Source organism: Pteropus alecto, unplaced genomic scaffold (genome assembly GCF_000325575.1).
Source record: "Pteropus alecto unplaced genomic scaffold, ASM32557v1 scaffold39, whole genome shotgun sequence".
NCBI classification, from domain to species: Eukaryota; Metazoa; Chordata; class Mammalia; order Chiroptera; family Pteropodidae; genus Pteropus; species Pteropus alecto.
In genome coordinates, this window is record NW_006443568.1 from 10271641 (window position 1) to 10291493 (window position 19853).

Consider the following 19853-nt stretch of genomic DNA (forward strand, 5'->3'; position numbering starts at 1 on the left):
GAGGTGCGCTGGCGGATGTGCTGGCGGACCACGCGGGCGAGCTCGTGCGCACCGACAGCCCCAACTTCCTCTGCTCCGTGCTGCCCTCGCACTGGCGCTGCAACAAGACGCTGCCCGTCGCCTTCAAGGTGAGTGCGGGGCCCAGGGAGGAAGGACACGGGCCCTGGGGCTCCGGGCGCCTCCGCTGCAGGAGCCGGGGCCGGGGGAAGCGGGGGAGGAGAATTGCCCGCGACCCCGCAGCTAGAGCCAGGCAAGCTGGGCCACGGGCGCTTTTTGGTCTCGCCGTGCGCTGCGCCCGGAGACTTCGGCGTTCCCTCTCGGACGCACCCCGCGCGGGTGCCTTTTAGGAGGTGTGCCCCCTCCACCTTCCGGGAGCTCTGCGGAGAAACGTTGATGCGGAAACGGACGGATGGGGCTTCGCCCCCCTCCAGCTCAGATCCCTGGACACAGCCCTGAGGGCAGCGGAGAGAGGAGCCCCGGGACGGGGGCGAGGACACCGGAGGTGGGGGTGGGAGTGGGGGTTGGAGGATAGGGCCTACCCTCCACTGCCGGCACCCCTCCTCCTGCACCGCTTCAGAAACACTTCCTGCTCACACCCTCAACCTCTGGCTTCTGAAATTTTACACCGAGCGACTCTGGGCTGGGATCGGGGGCACTGTGCCCTAAACGGTTGCGTCAGGGATCCCGAATGTCAGGCAGAGATTGGGGGGCTCCCACCCCTAGCAGCCCCCAGTCCTTCAGAGGATCTTTTTTCTCTTTGCCAGGGAGTAGGCGACTGTTTCATTTTCATTTTTTTAAGGGGGCAACGAGATGAAACGAAAACGCCTTGGTTTTCCCCTAAACCTCTCACAGCTGCCGTGAGAAAGGGCAGGGCAGGAAGGGCCGGCGGCTGGGGGTGGCGGTGCCCCGAGGTGGCTGGAAACGGAGGCTGCTGGCAGCTGAGGCCGTCCTTGCTCCCATTAAGACGACTCCAAATTGGAAAAAAAGGATGAGTGGCTCTTTGAGGTCTCCCGGGTGACATCTTAAAATACCAGTGGGGAAAATCTCTAGGGGGGAGGAGGGGAAGAGGAGGCCCGTGTGACTTTAATCCTCAGAACCGAGGTTTTACTGTCACTTGGAGCTTAAAAGGAATCTTTGAAATTAAAAGAAGACAGGATGTTGACAGGAAATCTGGCCTTTTTAATCAGACCCTAAACATTTTCTCCTTGAAATTTTTACCATCTGGATCCCTAGTCCCTGCACGCGGTGGCCACGTTTAAATGGCTGTGACTGCGTTTGCAGTCTGATTCCCTTTCAAAAGGCATCTGCCTCTCCATGCTTCTTGGGGGGCGGGGTGGGGGGGGGTGTGGAGATTCCATATTAGGGGGGCATCTCCACTCCCATCCTACAATTCCCAGCAGGTGCATCCTCATGCTACCAAAAGCCCCTCTTTCGCTTTAAAGGAGTTTTCTGTACAAACCCTCTCAAAACACCAGTTTGTTTTGCATTTTGCATTTTCTCTGCATAACGAATTCAGGCTCTGCAGAGGCCGATTAACTGGGCCTGGGCCACATTTCAGGGCCAGATTTCATACCCCAAACGGCTCTTGCTTTAACTGAGTGTGAGGAGCAGTCCTCGTTATTATTGGTGTTGATATTGTTTTTACTTAGAGACTTGGTTGCTAGGAGCATGTTGATTCCTTTTTCGCTCAAGCGAAGGGGAGACGGGAACTGCACCCTACATCACAGTGACTGAGCTCATTCTCAGCTCTCGCTTAGGTTTAATCGAATCGAAAGGATAATTTTGCAGGACACGGCTTAGCCAATCGATCTAGGATTTCGGTATGAAAGGCAGAGATCTCTTTTTGTTATATTTGGGGGAAGGTCTCTATTGCTTTAAGCCTCTTCTCCGCCCAGCATTTGAGAAATCCGCAGTGCGCCTGGGACCTAGGGGACCTGCCCGCCCCAGCCCCTCCCCCCTTTCTCTTGCCTCTCCCTACCTCTCTAAGCTGTCCCCCTGCCCCCATGCCCTCAGGTGGTAGCGCTGGGGGATGTGCCAGATGGAACGGTAGTGACTGTGATGGCAGGCAATGATGAGAACTACTCTGCCGAACTGCGCAATGCCTCCGCTGTCATGAAGAACCAGGTGGCCAGGTTCAACGACCTTCGCTTCGTGGGCCGCAGTGGGCGAGGTGAGTGGAAGGGAGGCCGCACCAGCCGACACTGGCAGTGGCAAAGGTTGGGGGGGAAGGAGGCCGAGAGCGAGGCCTTGGGGGTCCCAATGGGAGCCCCAGAAACAGGTCTCCAGGCCCAGCTCTGGCTAAAACAATGGTTTGGAACCCCTTAGGGTACTACAGATCCCTTTGAAGATGTGAGGAAAGTTAAGGTCTCTTGTCGGGGGGGAAAAAAACCCCACAATTCTCTCCCCGTTTCTGGGGTTTACTAACTCCTGAAGCCTCCCCTTTCCCGATTAAGTGCCCTGGTCTCACAAGAGATGCTGGGAGAAGATTCACAAGTTCAAACAGGAGCCTTTGTGGGTCTTTGAGCAGGTGGTTTAGAGGACAGATCCTTGGTCTGCGGGGGCCCAAGCACCCCAGCCGCTTTCCCCACTGGGGCAGAGTCTCCCCTACACTTAGAGGCTGCTTCTCCACAGCTGTGGTCTCCCATAGCCACAGTTTCCCCAGCCCTTTGAGCCTTAGGTGGTTTAGAAAAGAAGTGAATGCAGTACAGGATGCTGAATGCTAGAAAGCACGGCTTGAAGACTGCCATCTCTCACTCCGGAATCCAGGCTGCTATGCCGCCCTGATCTACTTCGGGCAGTATGCAGGGAGGCAGGACAAGATGCCGCCGCCTTGGCTGCCATGAGGGCCTGTTGAGTAGGAGGGGCTGCCGGGACTTGAAACCCACCATCACTTCTGGGTGGAGAAGTCCTAGAAACTCTGCCCCTAGAGAAATGGGGAAATGAGGGCTCTCTGGCCCTTTAAGAACAGCCTACTGAAAATTGCAGAGCGCCCCTCCCAAGCACTGGCCTGCCCCTCCAGCTTTGTTAAGAGAGTAAGCTAGGTTCCCTCAGCTCCCAGTCTCGACAGAGGCTGAAGCAGAATTGTACTTTTCATCACCAATAAACAAGACCTTTTCAAGGTTTTAGTTTCCTCTGAGCCGCCAGCCCTGCTAGGAAATGGGCATCTGGGCACCATTTTTCCCTCTCCGACCGTTCAATGTATACATACAAATGTCAAACATATTTTGACTTTTCAGCATTAATTAAAACCAGGGCATTATTTGCATGTAATAACTGTTTACTTGTTACTTTTTATGAAACTGAAATAGTTTACATTCTTTCAAACATTTCCTGTTCCTGTTGGCTCCCTTCCTCATGCACAGATTTCTTTCAAACGTTGCCCTTAACTGGTTGCAGGTTGATGGATGGAAAATGTTTGCTTTTATGAATTAAGCTTTCATTGCTGCTCCTAATTAGTCTCCAAGCCCCTTTTGTCATCCCCAATCTCTCAAGCCTTTTGCAACTTAATCCCAGCCCTAGCCCGGAGTGGAGAGTTGCTGGCAGCCACTGGTCAGCCACTGGCTCGGATGCAGCTCAACTGTGACTGCGGGGCGGTGGCCCGTTCTGCCGGCCCAGGTGACGGTGGTGGTGAGGGAGGCCCGCCGTAGCTGCAGCCCCTTGGAAGGCAGGCAGAAGGGGAGGTCAGTCCCTGGAGCCCAGCGTGGCATCAGGATTGTGGCACCATATCCCTTCTCCTGGGAGGTGAGATATGGGAAGAGAATTGATGAGGATTCTCTGAGTTTCCGGGACCTTGTCTGGCCATTCTGCTGCTGAAAACGATTTCCTTGTGGCATGTATACCCACAGACCTGCACGCACCCTGCAAGACTTGCACCGTTGAGCAGCATGGTCTTGGAGCAGGCGCCGCTGAGGCTGGACTGTGGCTCTGGGACATGCGGGAGGCTGAGTCTATAAACGATTGTCATAGACATTCGCTTGCCACTCTCAGTGGTGCTGGGAGGCAGGAAGAGGCCTGAGTGGGAGTTCCGATGCCCGTGGAACCCAACAAGACTTTCAGACCTCGGAAGCGCCTGGTATTAAACAGCCTGAGCTCTAAAACCAGCTGACCTGTATTTCAGGTTCAGCTCTACCAGTGACTTGTGGGATGACATTGGGCAAATGGCTTAACCTCTCTGCGCCTCAGTTTCCTCATCTATAAAATAGAGATAATAATGGTACCTACCTCAGGTGATTTCGTGAAGGTTAAGGAACTTGGTACAAGTGTCTTAGTTTGCATATAACTGAGAGCTGGATACATATTAGAGATTTTGTTACTTCAAATGCCTGGGACTGGAGGAGATCTTTGAAGTCTCTTTGAGTGGTGACAGTCACTGATTCTCTGATTCTGGTGCGGTTTGGGCGGGGGTGGGGGAAACCCAGAGGGTTATTGAGTGGGAACTTGGAGGCGGATGGCATTGAGGAAGGAGGGTGCAGGGGTCCTGTGGCAAACAGCAGCGCATCTGCTGTGCCCATCCTGCACATTGGGAAATTCCCTAGGAGAGAACAAATCAGTGATTGATACAGACAGTTTGGGCCACTTCAGGGGTCAGGACAGGTTGGGGTTTGGGACCCAGAGCCTTTCCCTAGCTCTCTGACTTCTGCCAGTACTAAGAAACCAGATGGAAACTTCCACTTGTTTCCTTGCTTTTTATTCCTGGATTCTGTCTTAATTCCAAGAAGATAGCTTTCCATGAAAGACACACACACATACCACCACCACAGAGCTCTCACTATAAGCCCGAAGGCGTGAACCAAGGAAAAGAAGGAAAGAAACCAAGTCATTGGTATATCCCGCAGTGATTAGGGTTGAGGTCCTCGTCTTGCGAGACCGAGCATCCCCTCCTTACAATAATATTTTGTAATGGCACCCTTTACCTTCCCACAATGAAACCTATAGATAACGTAGCTTACTTACTGAGGTGCAGTTTCAAAATCCGAATCATAAAAATAATTCCATAGCTGTAATGAGAAAAAAGGGAGAAAGTAATTTATAATAAAATATCTATTTGGATATGTATGTGCTGGGTGAGACCACACTGGTGGACAGATGCTTGCACCTCTGGCAGAAGCCCCAGATTGGCACGGCAGGCTGGACAGGAGAGGTGTATGTGACTCAGTCTGACTGCGGCGTTGTCGTCAATGACATGATTTTATGAAGTTGTGAACAATGCTTGACAATGTTCTGAACACATTTTTTTTTAAAAAAAAAATTGTCTTCTCGCCTGGAAAATTCAATAGATGTTTAAAAATTTGCCTTGTTTTATATAAAATTGAGTTAGGTTTATGGCTCAGAGTCTTCATAAGCAAGTTTTTCACACACAGGAAGAAAGAATACTCCACTGCCTTGTGCGTTGCTGGATATTTGCATCCCCCACCCCTTATATCCCACCTCAGTGAGGACCGGACACCACAACTCCCCAAAATGCCCTCGAGGAGACAGCCAGGGGCCGAGGTGAAAGTGAAAAGAGCAGGAACTCCTGGACTGTTGTTAACTCGTTAAAAAGAAATCTAGTATGTGGAGAGCGGTTTGGTATGAGATGTGTAGGTGCGGGTTTAGGGGGACCGCGGATGGGAAAGGAGATAGATGGGCTTCTTGGCCAATGTTGAGAAAACCCAGAGGTCTCCTGAGACCTGTCCCCTCCTGCTATCCATGAAGCCCTGTGGTTGGGGCATATCACACAGGAGCCCTGGCTGAGAGGGACGGGGACCTGCCCAAAGCCACACTGTGCGTGCCAGTGGGTCCGAGGCCCCAGGTCCTACGGAAATGTCTGAGGCCACTCAGAGCACAAAAGGGCAGCTATTTCCAGACTATAGGACTTCCCCTCCGATGGGGGCCAGCCCTTGGAGCGCCTTGATTTGCAATTTCTGGACTCCTGGCTGATTGCAGGTTTGCCCGGAGAGTTCCTGCACAATGTTGTCTACCAACATTGTGCAGGGTTTGCTACCAGGCACACAGAGAGGCCAGGAGCACTCTCCACCCCTGGTTCACAGGGTCCCCGCCTCCTGTGTTACCTGACACCGGCCCCTCCCTCCCACTCCTGCTCCCAGATCCCAACCCCTCCCTTCCTCCCTCCTATCTTCGGGTACCTGGGAGGAGTGGTGCCCGGCTTGGAAACTGGGAGACAGCTGTTGAGGAAGACTGATGACTTCAAGGGGTGGCCTGTGTTTTGCTGGTGGGGATGAGGTCTTCTGACAATCCAGGAGCAAGTCCTTAGTATCTACATAGAGGGGCAGGCTCTAGCACTTTCTAACTTTTCTGAGCCCCGCTTGGGTACTGTGTGACCTGGTCAACTCATCGCTCCTCTGTGACTCTTGGTTTTCTCGTCTGTAAAATGGGAGCAGTAATCTCTGCCACTGATTATTTTAACAAACATTTATTGAACACCTCCTATGTTTCAGATGCTGTCCTAGGGGCTAGGCACACGGCAATGAACAAGACACAAATGCTGGCCCCAAGTGAGCTTAAGTTTAGTAGAGGGAGACAAAATAAAATAAATAGATGGATTATTAGAAGTAATAAGCATTTGGGGGTGATTCAAGCAGAGAGGGTGGGAGTGGGAGGGTCTACGAGGCTTCCGATTGAGCTTTTTAACCTTTTTTAAACTTTTTTCACCCTACGGACCCCTTTGACAGTCTTAGAATAATGTTTTTTAAGGACTAAAACAAAACGCAAAGGATTACAGTGGAAACCAATTGTATTAAAATGTAGTTAGGAAGATGTCTTTTTAAATTGTGATAAATGTACTGCTTTGTTAGCCTATTAAATAAAAAGATCTATCAATGGGTCTGATGACGACCACGATTTTGAAGTTGTAATGAGTATAAAAGATATTTAGAGACATTTGCAATATCCGTAATGCAATATGCAAATATCTGTGACATCTATTGTGACGAGGTCGCAGGGACTGCTGTAATGCCTCTGTGGTTTGTTGCCTGTGTTCATACTCGAGAGATGCTAAACTTCATTTGGAGGTTAGGGACAATGCCACTGCCTTTCCTTTTCCTGTCCCAATTCACAAGCCCACTCAGTTCTAAGAGGTGGCCACGGATGCCAAGTGAAAAACGACTACTTTAGATAAAGTGACCAGGAAGGGCTTCACTGAGAAGGTGACTTTTCAGTGGAGACCTGAGGGAAGCGAGGTGAGAAACAGGAGCACTTCGGGAGACCGGGGCCCATCCGGCCTGGGTGTTCAGAGCCGGGTCCTCCTTCTCTGGGTTGTCCCCCTAAACTCCCCATTAGCTTCCTGCCCAGCAGGACCAAGGAGGCGATGGAAGGAGATGCCCCAGGAGAGTACCTGACTGGTGGGGGCGGGGTGTCCAGGAGGGACATGACCTCAGAGTGAGGGAAAGAAGGAGGGGCCTCTGGGGGGTGGGCAGAGAGCCTGAGCCCACCTGCCTGGTATTGCCCTAGACTTTTTGCAGGTCGTGTTTTCAGAAACCATGGAAGGTGGCCCCGTGGTCTGAGAGCAAGGGGCCAGGTTTGTCTCTCTGACCCAGGACTTCAGGGGCAGAGGCAGTTTGCATTTGCATCTTTTCCTCTAGCCGGCTGGCTCAGGAAAATTCTTCCGAGAGGCCAACTCTTTCTAGTTCCAGCCACACCTCAATTGAAACCCCCCGCCCTTCTCCACCTCTGGTGTCGCAGAAGCTTTTGGGTTCCTGCATGTGGCCCCGGCACCCTGGCTGGTTTACCTGGGTTCTGGAGTCTCCTGTTTCTGGAGCTAGAGTTTTCACTTGATCACCAAAGCAACAAGTACCCAGAGAGAACCATGCAAAGGGGACCATAAGCTGTTGGACCCACCCTGAGTTTTCACCTCCCACCTGTGAAACGGGAATATGAAAACTCCACCTGCCTGCCTTGGCAAGTCATTGGAAACACAGGGACAGCAGTGGGGTCCACTTGAGCCGCCCCCCTTGGCACCCACCCTGGGCCAGCCCTCGGGGACACAGGTGCCCCGGGCCATTGGCCGCTGCCCTCAGGGAGTACCCAAGACTATAATTGGGGCCCGAATATAGGAGTGCTTAGACGGGGAGGCGAAGTTTGACTTGGGGGACCAGCAAAACTCCCACACACACCCTCCCAGTTGCATTCATGTGAAGACTTTGATGATAAGGCAGGGTCCGGGGAGCGGGGGCCTGGGGGGCAGCCCTCGCTTCAGGAAGTGTTGGGAAAACTGGGTTGGTGTTGGGAAAACTGTGTTGCCCTTTGGGGAAAAAGTCTTACTTTATACCACACAGACTGGTAAACCCCCAAGAGAATCAAAGAATTACATGTAGAAAGTAGAGAAAGCGCTATTTATCAGAGGAAAACCTTTATCTGCTTGTTACATGAGGAAACTTGCCTAAAAATGAAAATGATAGGAGAAATCACGAACTAGAGATAGAACTGAAAATGCAAAACAGCTCGGAGTCAGAAAGCGAAATGTAAAGGCCAGTGAACTGGGAAACTGCCACAAACAGGACATGGAAAGTGTTAACAAGCTTAATATAGAACGACTTTTTATAAGCACTAAAATAATAGGAAAGTGTAAGAGAACATGAAGCCATAATCTGTGTTGGATTAAGACAGATAATAAACATAAAAAGTTTCAATCTCACTCGTAATAGAAGAAAGGCAAGCGAAGTCTGGAGCGTTGAAGAGATCTTCCACCTCGATAGACGTGGTAGCGATGCCGATGGCACCAGGGTGACATTCGGCCTCAACCAATCACCGTGACTCTCCGGAGAGTCATCTCACTAGAGAGATCAATACCCCTAAATACATCCCAGCCCTCTGATGCGATGAAATCACTCACCACTTCTTGGAATCAATGCTAAGGAAATAAGCAGAGATGTAGACAAAGGTTTTTTTTTTTTTTTTAATAAACAGAAGGTCATTTGCGTTTTATTTTAAATGGTAGAAAAATAAATTCTTATTTTAAAGTTATTTTCCCCTCTCAGGAATTTTGAATGGAGACTTTGGAGCCAAATGTCTATCTAAAAATAGAATAGAGTTCTGGAAATAACAGTTGTGTCTACAAATGAAATGTCTGCAGCTCCCAAATCAGTCCTTTTCCACCCCCCAGCCACACACACCAATAAGAAATTAGCAGCGCCATAACTACCCGAGAGTAAGGAGATGCATAAATAAAAGATGAGGCTTCCATGAGTTGAAATATTTTGCAGCCATTAAAAATGAAATTTATGAAGAATTTTTAATGACGTGGGAAAGTGCTTATATATAATAAGTGAAAAAAAACGGTACGAAAATATAGATTTTTGCGCGTACCCACACAAAAAAGAATTGGAGGAGAAAACACTCAAATGGTAACAGTGGAACTATGGAACTGGCTAGTGGAACTATGTGTGGTTTTTCTCTTCGTTTTTTTATGTTTTCTGTGTTCTCAAAATTTTCTACAAAGATCACTAATTACTTTTAGGAAAAAAAATAATGTACCCGTCCTCACTCGCCACCCCAAAATCACAAGGGTCTCTGGATGGAAGGAACAGCATGAACACAGGCTAAGAAGCGGGGAGGTAATAAGCCAGGGTGGCCGGCACGGGGTAGGGGGTGTGTGTGATAAGTTGGTGCCAGACCTCTCTGAGCCTTGAATGTCGACCTTAGCAGCTTGAACATCACACAGAGCCCTGTCTTCCATCCAGGTTCAAAGGAGAGAGACCTGCCCCTTCGGGAAGGTTAGAGATTTCCCGGGGAGGTGCACAGGGTGTTGTGAATGGCCCCAGGTGCCAACCTCCTGCCTTTATTCCCCATTCCTCCCAGGGAAGAGTTTCACACTGACCATCACTGTGTTCACCAACCCTACCCAAGTGGCCACCTACCACCGAGCCATCAAAGTGACCGTGGATGGACCCCGGGAGCCCAGACGTAAGTGCCAGATCCGCTGAGTCCCCTGGGTAGAGGAGGAGGGTCCAGCAGAACTACTGCAGCTGAGGTCGGACAGGTGGCACTAGTTCCCAGGAGCGTGCCCGGGGGAGTCGTGGTCCTCGGTTCTGTATCTCCACACACTGTGTGCCAGCAAAGCCCCAAACCCTCTGTGCTTGGCTGGGACCGGGACTGAGGGAGGCTGGGAGCGGGAGATGGCAGGGTCAGTTGACCCCTTCCCCCATTGGATGCCTGCCCATTGGGAGCCAGCTAGGGTGTATGGATTGCATTCATTAAGGAAAAGAAAAGCCTTCAGATAGGGTGTGTGTGTGTGTGTGTGTGTGTGTGTGTGTGTGTGTGTGGTGTTTGAGCCAGGTGTGCTCTACTCCACCCTAGCTTCCTCTTCCGGTGGCTGAGGGAGGGAGCCATCCAAGGAAGAACTTGGTCTGGCTATGAGGCCAGGTAGCCTCCTTGGAAACTCTTTCCTTGAATCTCAGTATGTGACTTGCTCAGGTTGCACAGAACCCAGGCACTCTGACCCCAGGACCCCACACTATCAAGATCAGGAATGCAAATTTGATTCTGCAGTTATATATTGAGCACCTACTATGTGCAGGGAGCCTTTCGCTGTGTATTTTAGCATCGAAAAGAGTTTATGTTTAATTGCTTCTGCCTGCTGAAGGACCTGGAGTTTGCAGATTCAGACTGGAAAACTCGAAGGGCAGCTGCCACAGAGTGGGCCAGAGGCCTGTGTTCACTGGATGAATGAGTGAGTGAGTGAATGAATGCATGAAACAAAGAACCATCTGGCCATCTCTGGACTGGCTGCTTCCTGAGCTCTGACCAAAGCTTTTGTCTGGACTGTCCCTTGCTGATGGTTTGCTAGCCTGGCGTGTTGAAAGCTGCCCTATCCTTTTTTTTTGTAAGTGTGGCCCTCACGAGGATCATGGGATCCTCGTGACAACAGAGCCAAAGGGTCACCGGCTTCTAGTAAGGAGAGAATTGAAGCCTGGGGACATTAAGATCCTGGCCAGGGCCTCGCACTGTCTTAGCTGCGGGGAGGTGCCCAGTGTCCCAGAGACAGCCTTTGATCTTGATTCCGGGTGGAGTGGACCAGGGGCAGGAGCACAAGCTCCTGGTCTCTCTTCAGTGCCCAGGAAGCTCACGACAGGAGTGCGACTATGCCAGGGCGTGGCCAGTGAGGGCCACCCGGGCCCCGCCTTGGGCTGACTCCTCCCTTCTTAGGAATCAGGCAGGCCTGACTCCCCATCCATCCAGTCCTGGGCCCATCCAGCATCTGGCCACTTGGGAAAGGCTCAGAGCTGGGCCCAGTAGTGGCCCGGAAGAGTCCCCTCCAGGCCTCTGAGGGCCACCTCCTCAGGCCTCCCCTGAACTCCTGCACATGGTCATCAGGCCTGAAGGCTCAGCTCCCAATAGGTACCTGCTTTGGCCAGATTTCTGCTGGGATTGGACGTGGGCAGGTCCATGCCTCTGGCCTTGGGTTTTGTGGCTTTGGGCAAGTCACGTCCCTTTTTTGCCTCGGTTTTGTTGTCTGTGAACTGGGTCAGTGGCTCCAAAAGCCTCGAGGTGGTGATGGCTGGGAAGCCACAGGCCATTGTGCAGAGAGCAGATTCTGAACCAGCTTGCTCGGCTGGGGGACCTTGGGCAAGTTGCTAACGTCTCTGGGCCTCAGCTGACTCCTCTAGGAAGTGGGGTGGTACTGCCCACCCCAGGGGCCTGGGGATCAGTGCTGACAGGTGGGTAGCATCTGGCTATAGCAGAGGGAGGGTCCTTGTGAGTCACTGAGCTGTAATGTTCTGTTATCCCTGGTACCCGGCCACCCCCTTCCACTCCCACCGTTAGGAGGGCTGCCGAGAACCCCAGGCCGCGATAACAGAGGTGTAAGTTTCTGCGGAAGGAAATCACATGCTACTCTAAGTCTCCAGGGGCAGATCAAGATGTACAGGACGCACAATTGGGCTCAACGTGATGTTGCAGCACTTAGAAGCCACTCCACAAAGCAGTGAGCACCCAGTGCTTAGAGGTATTTGAGCAGGGTGGGGGAGGGGGAGCTTAGAGCCTGGTGGGAGGTTCCCAGGGGTCTGGCAGTGCCTGGAATCCCTCAGAGCCCCCCACGTTCACCCCACCCAGCCCAGAGCTGTCCAGCAGCCCCCACTGAGGCCCCTGGATGAGGGTGGAAGTTTGGCCCTGCCCTTGGGAGCCCCCACCCAAATCTCCTACCTGCTCTTCTCTCCTAGGGCCCCCCGGGCCTGAGTCAGCCCCTTCTTGGGGTGAGCTGGTGGGAGAGGGAGTGGTACAGGAAGAGGCAGCAAGAGGAAGGGAAAGAAGCCCGGGCGGGAAACTGGCCCGAGTCAGGCCAGGATTGCTGCACACCCCGAGGCAGATGGCGTCCCTCTCTGGGCCTTGGCACAGGCCAAATCAGGGGTTTTTTTTAATAGCGAAATCTTAGCAGAAGCTTATTTATAGAAAACGAGTGGGCCAGTCCTCCACGCCTCCCGTCCTGAGGACCTGCTTGCTCCTGCCCTCACCCCCAGCCCCCAGGTCAGGTCTCACCTGCACCTTAAGTTCCAGCCCCGGCCTGGCCTTCAGCTTGTGACCTTGGACAAGTTCTCCCTGTTTGCAGGCTTCCGTTTTCCCAACTGTAAGAGATAAGAGGCCAGCTCAGCCACTGCTGGTCACCCAGCGCTCCCCGAGTACCAGGCCCTGGGCAGTCTTCATTAATTGATCCTTAGCAGCCCCAGGAGGAGACAGGCCAGGAGGCAAAGCCACTTGCCTGAGGGTGAGCTGCGGTGTCCCAGAGGCTCTAGCCTGGGGCTCAGAGAAAAGAAGGCCACTCGGAAGGGCCTTCCCACCTCTGTGTTCTCATCTGTAAAAGCGGGATGAAATGAGCATCTTCTCTGTGGAGGGCTTGTGAGCATTAAACCAGCTGACAGTTGCCCAGCCTGCAGGAAGGGTCCAACGAGCCTCACGGATTATCACAGGATTTCCTTTCTGGGCCTTTCTCCTGCTTGGTGACCCCCGGGCCCATGTGAGGGCTGAGCCTTCTGTGGGGTGGGAGTGGGCACTCGTCCTGGGAGCCAAGGACTGGAGCCTGCAGATCCCTGAGGCCGCTGTGGGTTCTGTGGCCAGGTCGTTCCCCTCCGGTGCCCTGCAGAGCGTGCCCAGTCGGCAGCCAGGTGGCCGGCTTGGTTTGAAGGCTGGCTTGGTGGCTTCCTGCCTGTGTGGCCTCGGTTTCTGAGGTTCTCAATGCTGGTGTCCCTCACAGTCACTGGGGGCTGGTTAAAAAACTGGTGGCTGAGCAGGATCCTGGATAGGGGGAGGAGGCAGGACAGTGCTGGTAGGTCTGACATGGATCATGGTTTGGGAAGTTGCTCACCCCGGGTCTTCCAGGCTTAGCAGGCGCTGGTACCTGAAGGAGTAGGATGCAGAGTTTTAATCCTGCGTGAGGCCTTAGGAGTCTAGGGAAGCAGCCCCGGCGTCCTGTCTGTGGGTCCTTCCCAGAAATGTACGTGGAATGATTTCAACAAATATTTTCCTGGGCACCTACCATGTGTCAGACCCAGTTCTGGAAACTGGGGACACCGCAGCGAACCCAACAGTTGGGCTCTGGCCCTCTTGGGTCTCACACACTAGGGATAGAGCGACATGGTAAACAGTGCGGGTGTCCCCGTGGCCCGCAAGGCCCCGCCTGGTCCGTGCCCGTGACCCTCTGCCCGCTTCTCAAACACTCTCCTCCTCACTCACTCCAGCCCGTCCCTGCTCCTGCCTCAGGGCCTTTGCACTGCTGTTCCCTCTACCCAGAACTCTCCTCCTGAGACACCCCCAATTCGTGGCTCGCTCCTTCCCGCAGCAGTGCCCCGACTCCCCCTTATACTTTCCGGCTTTCATTTTACCTCGAGCACAGGTCGCTTTCTAAGATGCGATTATAGTTCACTCATTTATTTATTTTTCACCTTCCCCCACTGTGTGCTCCACAGGACACAGGTTCTTTCCTCTGCTTTGCCAGGCGCTGGTCTAGACCCCAGAATACAGACGCGAGCCCTTAGTAGCTGCTCAGTAAATATGTGTGGAATAAATGAAGTAAACAAATGATGAGCTAATTTAATTTCAGGTCATGTCAAGTTTTATAAGGAAAAACAAAGCTGGGGGCAGAAGGAGACCGGAGAGTGTGGGGGATGGGACATGGCAGGGGTCGGGGACAGGGGAGACCTTTTGAAGAGGTGATGTTTGAGCAGCGGCCTGAAGGAAGTGAGCAAACAGTCATTGTGGCTGCTGGGGGCGCCAGACAGCATGGGCGAGAAAAGTGACTGTAAGCCCGCAGGTGGGCCTTGGAGGGTCCTAAAGTTGCCACCATTTCATTCTCAGCTCCAGGTGTGGGGAGGCAGACGGATGTCCCAGTTGAGGAGAGCCAGCTGCTCCTGGTCCCAGCACCCAGGACCTCCATGACTCCCAGGGGAGTGCTCCCAGCAGGAGGGAAGGGGTTAACGTCAGACCTCCCGGGTTCCCCTAATCAACCCCAGGCTGATGGGAGAGCCCCAGTTACAGCCCTGGGAGGGAGCCACTTGCCTCCCTGCCCGCTGGCCCCCTGCCAGCCACCGACCGGCTTTCATCTGCTCACAGGGGGCCGTTCACAGCAGACCACCCGGGGCCCGGCACCCGCCTGCGATTCCGATTCCGCGCGGTTGTTAAGAGTCGGGTGTAAATCTCCTGACAGGCCGCAGAGTGGGCCTTGGGCCCAGGTGCCCCACCCCGTGGCTGGGCAGACAGTGGCTGCTGTGTCTGGGCTGTGGCCACACCAGGGGCAGGCCAGGCAGCCAAGTGGCTTCAGATGAGTGAATTATGGGGCCCACATTGTTCCCCGCAGATGACCCTGTGCTGCAGCCCTGCGCAGCTCTGCCGCTCCCTGCTCCCCATTGCCTGCTGGCCTCCTGTCCCCCTCCACCCATCCGAGGCAGGACACCAAGCTGGCCTCTCGCCAGTCAGACACCACTGCCAGGCAGCCCAGCTCTCCCCTCTTGGAGGTCTGGGGGATGATAACCATTTTAAAGGTGTGGAAACTGAGGCCCAGAGCGGGAGAGGGACTTGACGGGTTAGAGTAGGGTGTGATTAGAGAGTCAGCTCTCGGTGCTGAGCTTCGGAGCAGGGCAGGGCCCTCGAGGAGTCCGCTGAGACCCTGTCATCTTCCCGTCCCCAGGCCCATCCTCCTGGACCTGCAGAGAGCTGCTCTGGGCCCATCATCTGGAGACCCTGATTTTCAAACCCCAGGCTCCTTCCCGGCAGAATAGGCTTCAGGAAGGGAAGGTGGCCAGGTTCCTTCTGTGTGACCTCAAGCATGTCACTGAGCATCACCCAGCCTCAGTTTTCTCACCTGTAAAATCGGGACAGTGGTAGACCTCCCTCGTGGGATGATGCAGGGTGAAACGAGGCAGCACACATCAGCTGCTCAGACACTCGAGCATCGGCCGCTGAGCACCATTTCCACGCCTGCTCTCTGCTGCGCTTAGCCTGCAGAGGCACCATGGGGACTCAGTGCTGGGAGAGGGGACTTCCTGGAGGAGCGACTCCTGGGCTGAGCCCCAAAGAACAGGAAAGCATGCTTGGCCAGGGCTGTGCCTGAGGTGCAGATCTGAAGTGTGGGAGGCAGACAGTACTCGAGAAACCCTGAGCATAGCAGCAGTATGGTGGTAGACAGGCCCTGGAACGTGCAACCCTGCCGCCTTTCCTTCTATGGCCCCAGTCTGGCCAGTGGCCAGTCCTTGTGATCTTAAGTCAAGGACTTTCAAAGCTAAAGGGACCTCAGTGAGCAGCCTATATAGACGGGAAACTGAGGCTCAGTGTGAAAAAGCTGGGCCCAGGTGACCAAAGGAGCCAGGCCAGAGATCCCCACCCAGCTGCCACTGTGGGTAGCCAAATGAAAGAGCTCTATTCTGCAGGCCCATCTTCCTTCCTCAGGCACAGGAAGTTCCGTTCTGCTTCCAAAGTGAAGGCCTGGGCCCCATGGTGCTGAGACTCTGGCACCCTGGGCGTGTGGAGCCGCCTCCGCTTCCCTTTGCTCCTCCCCGACAGCGGTTCCTGCCTTCCCCAGCGATGGGAGCAATTCCCGAAGTGCTGTTAAAACTTCCCTCCTCCAGGAAGTCTGCCGTATGTGAAGGCAGAAGCGCTCATGGTGGGAGAATGTGCTCCGGGGCCAGATGAGGTAAATCTGGGATTTATATCCCAGACCAACCACTTAGCATAGGTCTCATCTTGAAGCCTCGGTGGCCCCGTCTGTGCAATGGGAGCAAAAAGGAAAGTGTCATGAGAAAGAGCAGAGAACTTAGAGTCAGGGGTCTGCGCGCCGATGCTGGCTCTGCTGTCCAGGCTATTGTCCCAGACGTGACTTACCCTCACAGTCTCTAATGTGGAGATGGTGATCCTGACTCTCTTGCCATGAGCTGGGGTAGAAGTTACAGTCGAGATGGCAGTGACCCATGTGGGTGGAGCATGTTCACAAACCTTGTTTGGCCAGTACCACGACCTGTGAGGGTGCCGTGATGGGGACACTGTGGCTTGAGATGTGGGCAAAGGAGTGTGACTTTAGTGAGGCCACCAGGCTGCAAGCGGCAGGGCCCATCTTCGAACCCAGGCCCGCTGTGAACCCCGCCCTCCTTCCGCTGGGCCCCAGGAGTAACTGTAAACACTTCGTACACAGTGTGACTCAGAAACAAGACTTTATTCGCTGGCGATGATAATAATAAGGGCTGAGGTTTTGCACCAGCTTCTGTGTAGCCCCATTGGCTCACTTCAAGCTTGCGGTTGACTAAGACACCCAGATCCTTTGCACCTAAGCTGTTGTCAGGTCAGTCTGCAGTCTCCGGCTCCATCAGTTGGCTTCCTGCCTGTTGAGATTGTTCTGAATTCATTTGTTCTCCAGCTCAGCCACCTCACTCCACCATTCTTGGTGGCTTCAGCAGCAAGGGCAGCATTTCCTCCAAGGCCCATCACGGCTGACGTCGAGCCTCCTGGCACCCCCCTAGAGACCACCTCCTGAGGGGCACCCATGAACCAGTCCTCAGTAGCTAAGGTTACACAACCAACCAGCAAATGAACTTGGAGGTTACAGACGGGCAGCCCCTGAGCAAAACCCATTCTACGAAGTGGTCGGTCTGGCTTTTTCCTCCCAGTATTGGAATTAATTGTTGACGTAGAAAACATAGGTGATTTCTCGTAAGAGCAGGTTTATGGCTTCTCCTGGTCAGTTAGAAACTCTGGCAACACTGGGCCTACCCCCACTGAGTCAGCTGTCAGCTGGATTGGATGGCGACTGTCCCTTCTACAAGGTGCACCCTCTCCACTCTGCCCTCGTCCCCACCCATCCCGTGTGCCTCGTTTACATGACTTGTCCGTCCCTCACAGTCGGCCGAGTTTGCAGCCCCAGCTCCATCAGAACTCATGCCCAGGCATGTGTTCTCCTTTGTGGCCAAGGTTCCTGGGAGGCAGCAGCAGGGGGCCTGGCTGGAGGTCTAGTGGTTTCATTCCAGCTGCCAGGTGTCCCCTGGGCTCCAGGTGTGGGGACTCCTCAGAGGAGAAGGTGGGTTCCTTGGTTCTTGTCGACTTGCTGAGCCCACCGTGGCTCCCAAGTCTATCTGCTTCCTTTCTAAGGGCTCTCGGATGCCCATTTGAGCTTGTGGCAGGGGCGTGTAGGGGGTCCGAAGGTGTGGGGGTCCCAGAATCCATGGTATTCTCATTTTGAAAACCCCAAATCAGGCCTATTCCAAGGCCTCCAACTCGGTCCTTTCTTTCCTGGTGGTGGTCCTCAGTCATTTCTCACTTTTCCAGGACACAGGAAGGACAGTGAAGAGTTCGTTCTGTTTTACCCCCCACCTACTTCTCTCTTCTGTCCCTGTCAATCTAGAAAATTCCGCATGTCACTGCAGACCATGGACTCGGGCAAGACTTTCCTCTCCCTTGGCCCCTCCTCACGCTTCTTTTCCATGGCATCCCAGGTCCAGGAAATCCTCACCCCTTCCTCAGTGTGTGACCTCGGACAAGCCTCTTCACCTCTTCGAGCCGCAACTCTCTTGCCTGTAAAAGGAAGGCGAGGCCACCCTGCCTTCCTGGCCTCCTCCCTCGGGGGCCGGGTGGAGTGGAATGGGCCAGCCCCGGTGACGGGCTGAGCAGGAGAGCCCAGGGGTGCTCAGCCTTCTGCGTGAGCAGTCCATCGCAGTGTCTGCCCTGGAGAAATCCCCAGAAGCACGGGGGTGTGAGCAGGGACAGCCCTGGGAACACTCGTGTGAGGGAATAATGGAGGAAATTCAGAAATAACCTAAGAGCATATCCACGAGGGATGGCTGAGTGAGCTCCAGGGGACGTGACCCGCAGGAGCAAGGGGTGGCCGCCAGCATCGCAGTGCAGTCTTCCTCGGACTCCTGAGGCTTTGCAGGAACTCTGTCATTTTCTTAGGGCTGGGTTACCCTCCCCATCTTATAGACAAGGACACTGAGACGGTGTTCCAGGGTGCGCTCCTGAAAAAGCAAGTTACAGAACGATACAACCAGGTTGAGGTCATTCAACAAAGTTCCATGAGAAACTTGCTCTGTGCTTTTCATGCATGTGAAACCAAAAAGAGGCTGGAAGGAAAGGTCTCCAAACCGATCACGTGGGGACTTCTGAGGAGGGGTTTAGGGTGGCTCAAAGCCATAGCTTTATGGGTAACGCTTTTATTCTTGTAGATAGTCACGTGTTGCTTGTGAAATGTAAAACAGGTCATTGAAAAGTGGTATGTGTGTGTGTGTGTGTGTGTGTGTGTGTGTGTGTGTGTGTGTGTGTGTGTGTGTGAGAGAGAGAGAGAGAGAGAGAGAGAGAGAGAGAGAGAGAGCGGGGGGGGGGTCTCCGATGTCATTCAAGAAGACTTGAAGTGGCCTTGGCTGGTGACACAAAGGCAGGGACATGACCTCCTTGACCCTGCCCGTACCTCTGGAGCCTAGAAAGCAAGGCCGGGGTCCTTTCTGTGTGGGCCGTGGCAGAGGGGTAATGGAAAATGCTGGCAGTTTCTCCAGTGCAAGGCCCCAAGCCAGGTGCACTGGTTCCCTGTTCCCAAATTCCGGTCAGAGATGAGGGTCCAGACCCTCAGTAAGGCACCTCACCCTCTTTTCAGCATCCTGGTGAATTTTCCTTCCGTCTGAGGCTCAGAGAGGAGAAGGCACGTGCTGGGGGTCCCGGGGTGACTCAGGGCTGGAGGGGACAGCGGTCCCATTCTAGGGCCACCTCCCATCATTCTTGCAGATGTGGAGGGTGGGGTCTGGGATGCTGGGGGGCAGAGGGTGGCAGTACTCCTGGGTTCTCTTCCTGGCCCCCACGAGAGCCTGCTCGAGCCGCTTGCCCATGCTTGTGGCCTCAGTTTCCCCTTCTGCCAGTGCGTTGTAGAGATTCGGCTATGAGAATGAGTATTCCTGCTCGAAAAGATAGGGCTGAGATCATCATGGCAGCCCCAGGGCAGCACATACGACCATTCTCTGTTCAGAAAGTCTTTAGAGAATCTCGGAAAAGAGGTTGGTAACCTAAGGATTCTCCCTACAGAGGCCTGAAGTTAGACCTCAGGGAGAACGTCCCAGCAGAGCCAGGCAGTTCTTTTCCCCTGAGACTCTTGGGAACCAGCTGCTGACAGGCTCCCCATGCTCTGCAGGGCACCGGCAGAAGCTGGAGGACCAGACCAAGGCGTTCCCTGACCGCTTCGGGGACCTGGAACGGCTGCGCATGCGGGTGACACCGAGCACGCCCAGCCCTCGAAGCTCGCTCAGCACCACAAGCCACTTCAGCAGCCAATCCCAGACCCCCATCCAAGGTATAGTACAGCGGAGGCTGCGGTAGGGGGAGGTAGACGGGGACTTGGACGTGGTCCTTAGACGTGTGTCATTCACTGTGCTGCCGTTGCGTTATAAAGGAGGCAGCTGTGC

The 19853-nt window shown here is 53.8% G+C and overlaps 1 protein-coding gene across 1 annotated transcript in view; it reads left to right on the plus strand.

The window, feature by feature from the left end:
- RUNX3 (runt related transcription factor 3) overlaps positions 1-19853 on the plus strand; it is a 29141-nt gene that overhangs the window by 1611 nt on the left and 7677 nt on the right. The window contains exons 2-5 of the mRNA XM_015598805.1: positions 4-128; positions 2014-2170; positions 9796-9900; positions 19583-19741. Of these exons, the coding sequence (XP_015454291.1) occupies positions 4-128; positions 2014-2170; positions 9796-9900; positions 19583-19741 (546 nt within the window). The remainder of the gene's footprint in view (positions 1-3; positions 129-2013; positions 2171-9795; positions 9901-19582; positions 19742-19853) is intronic.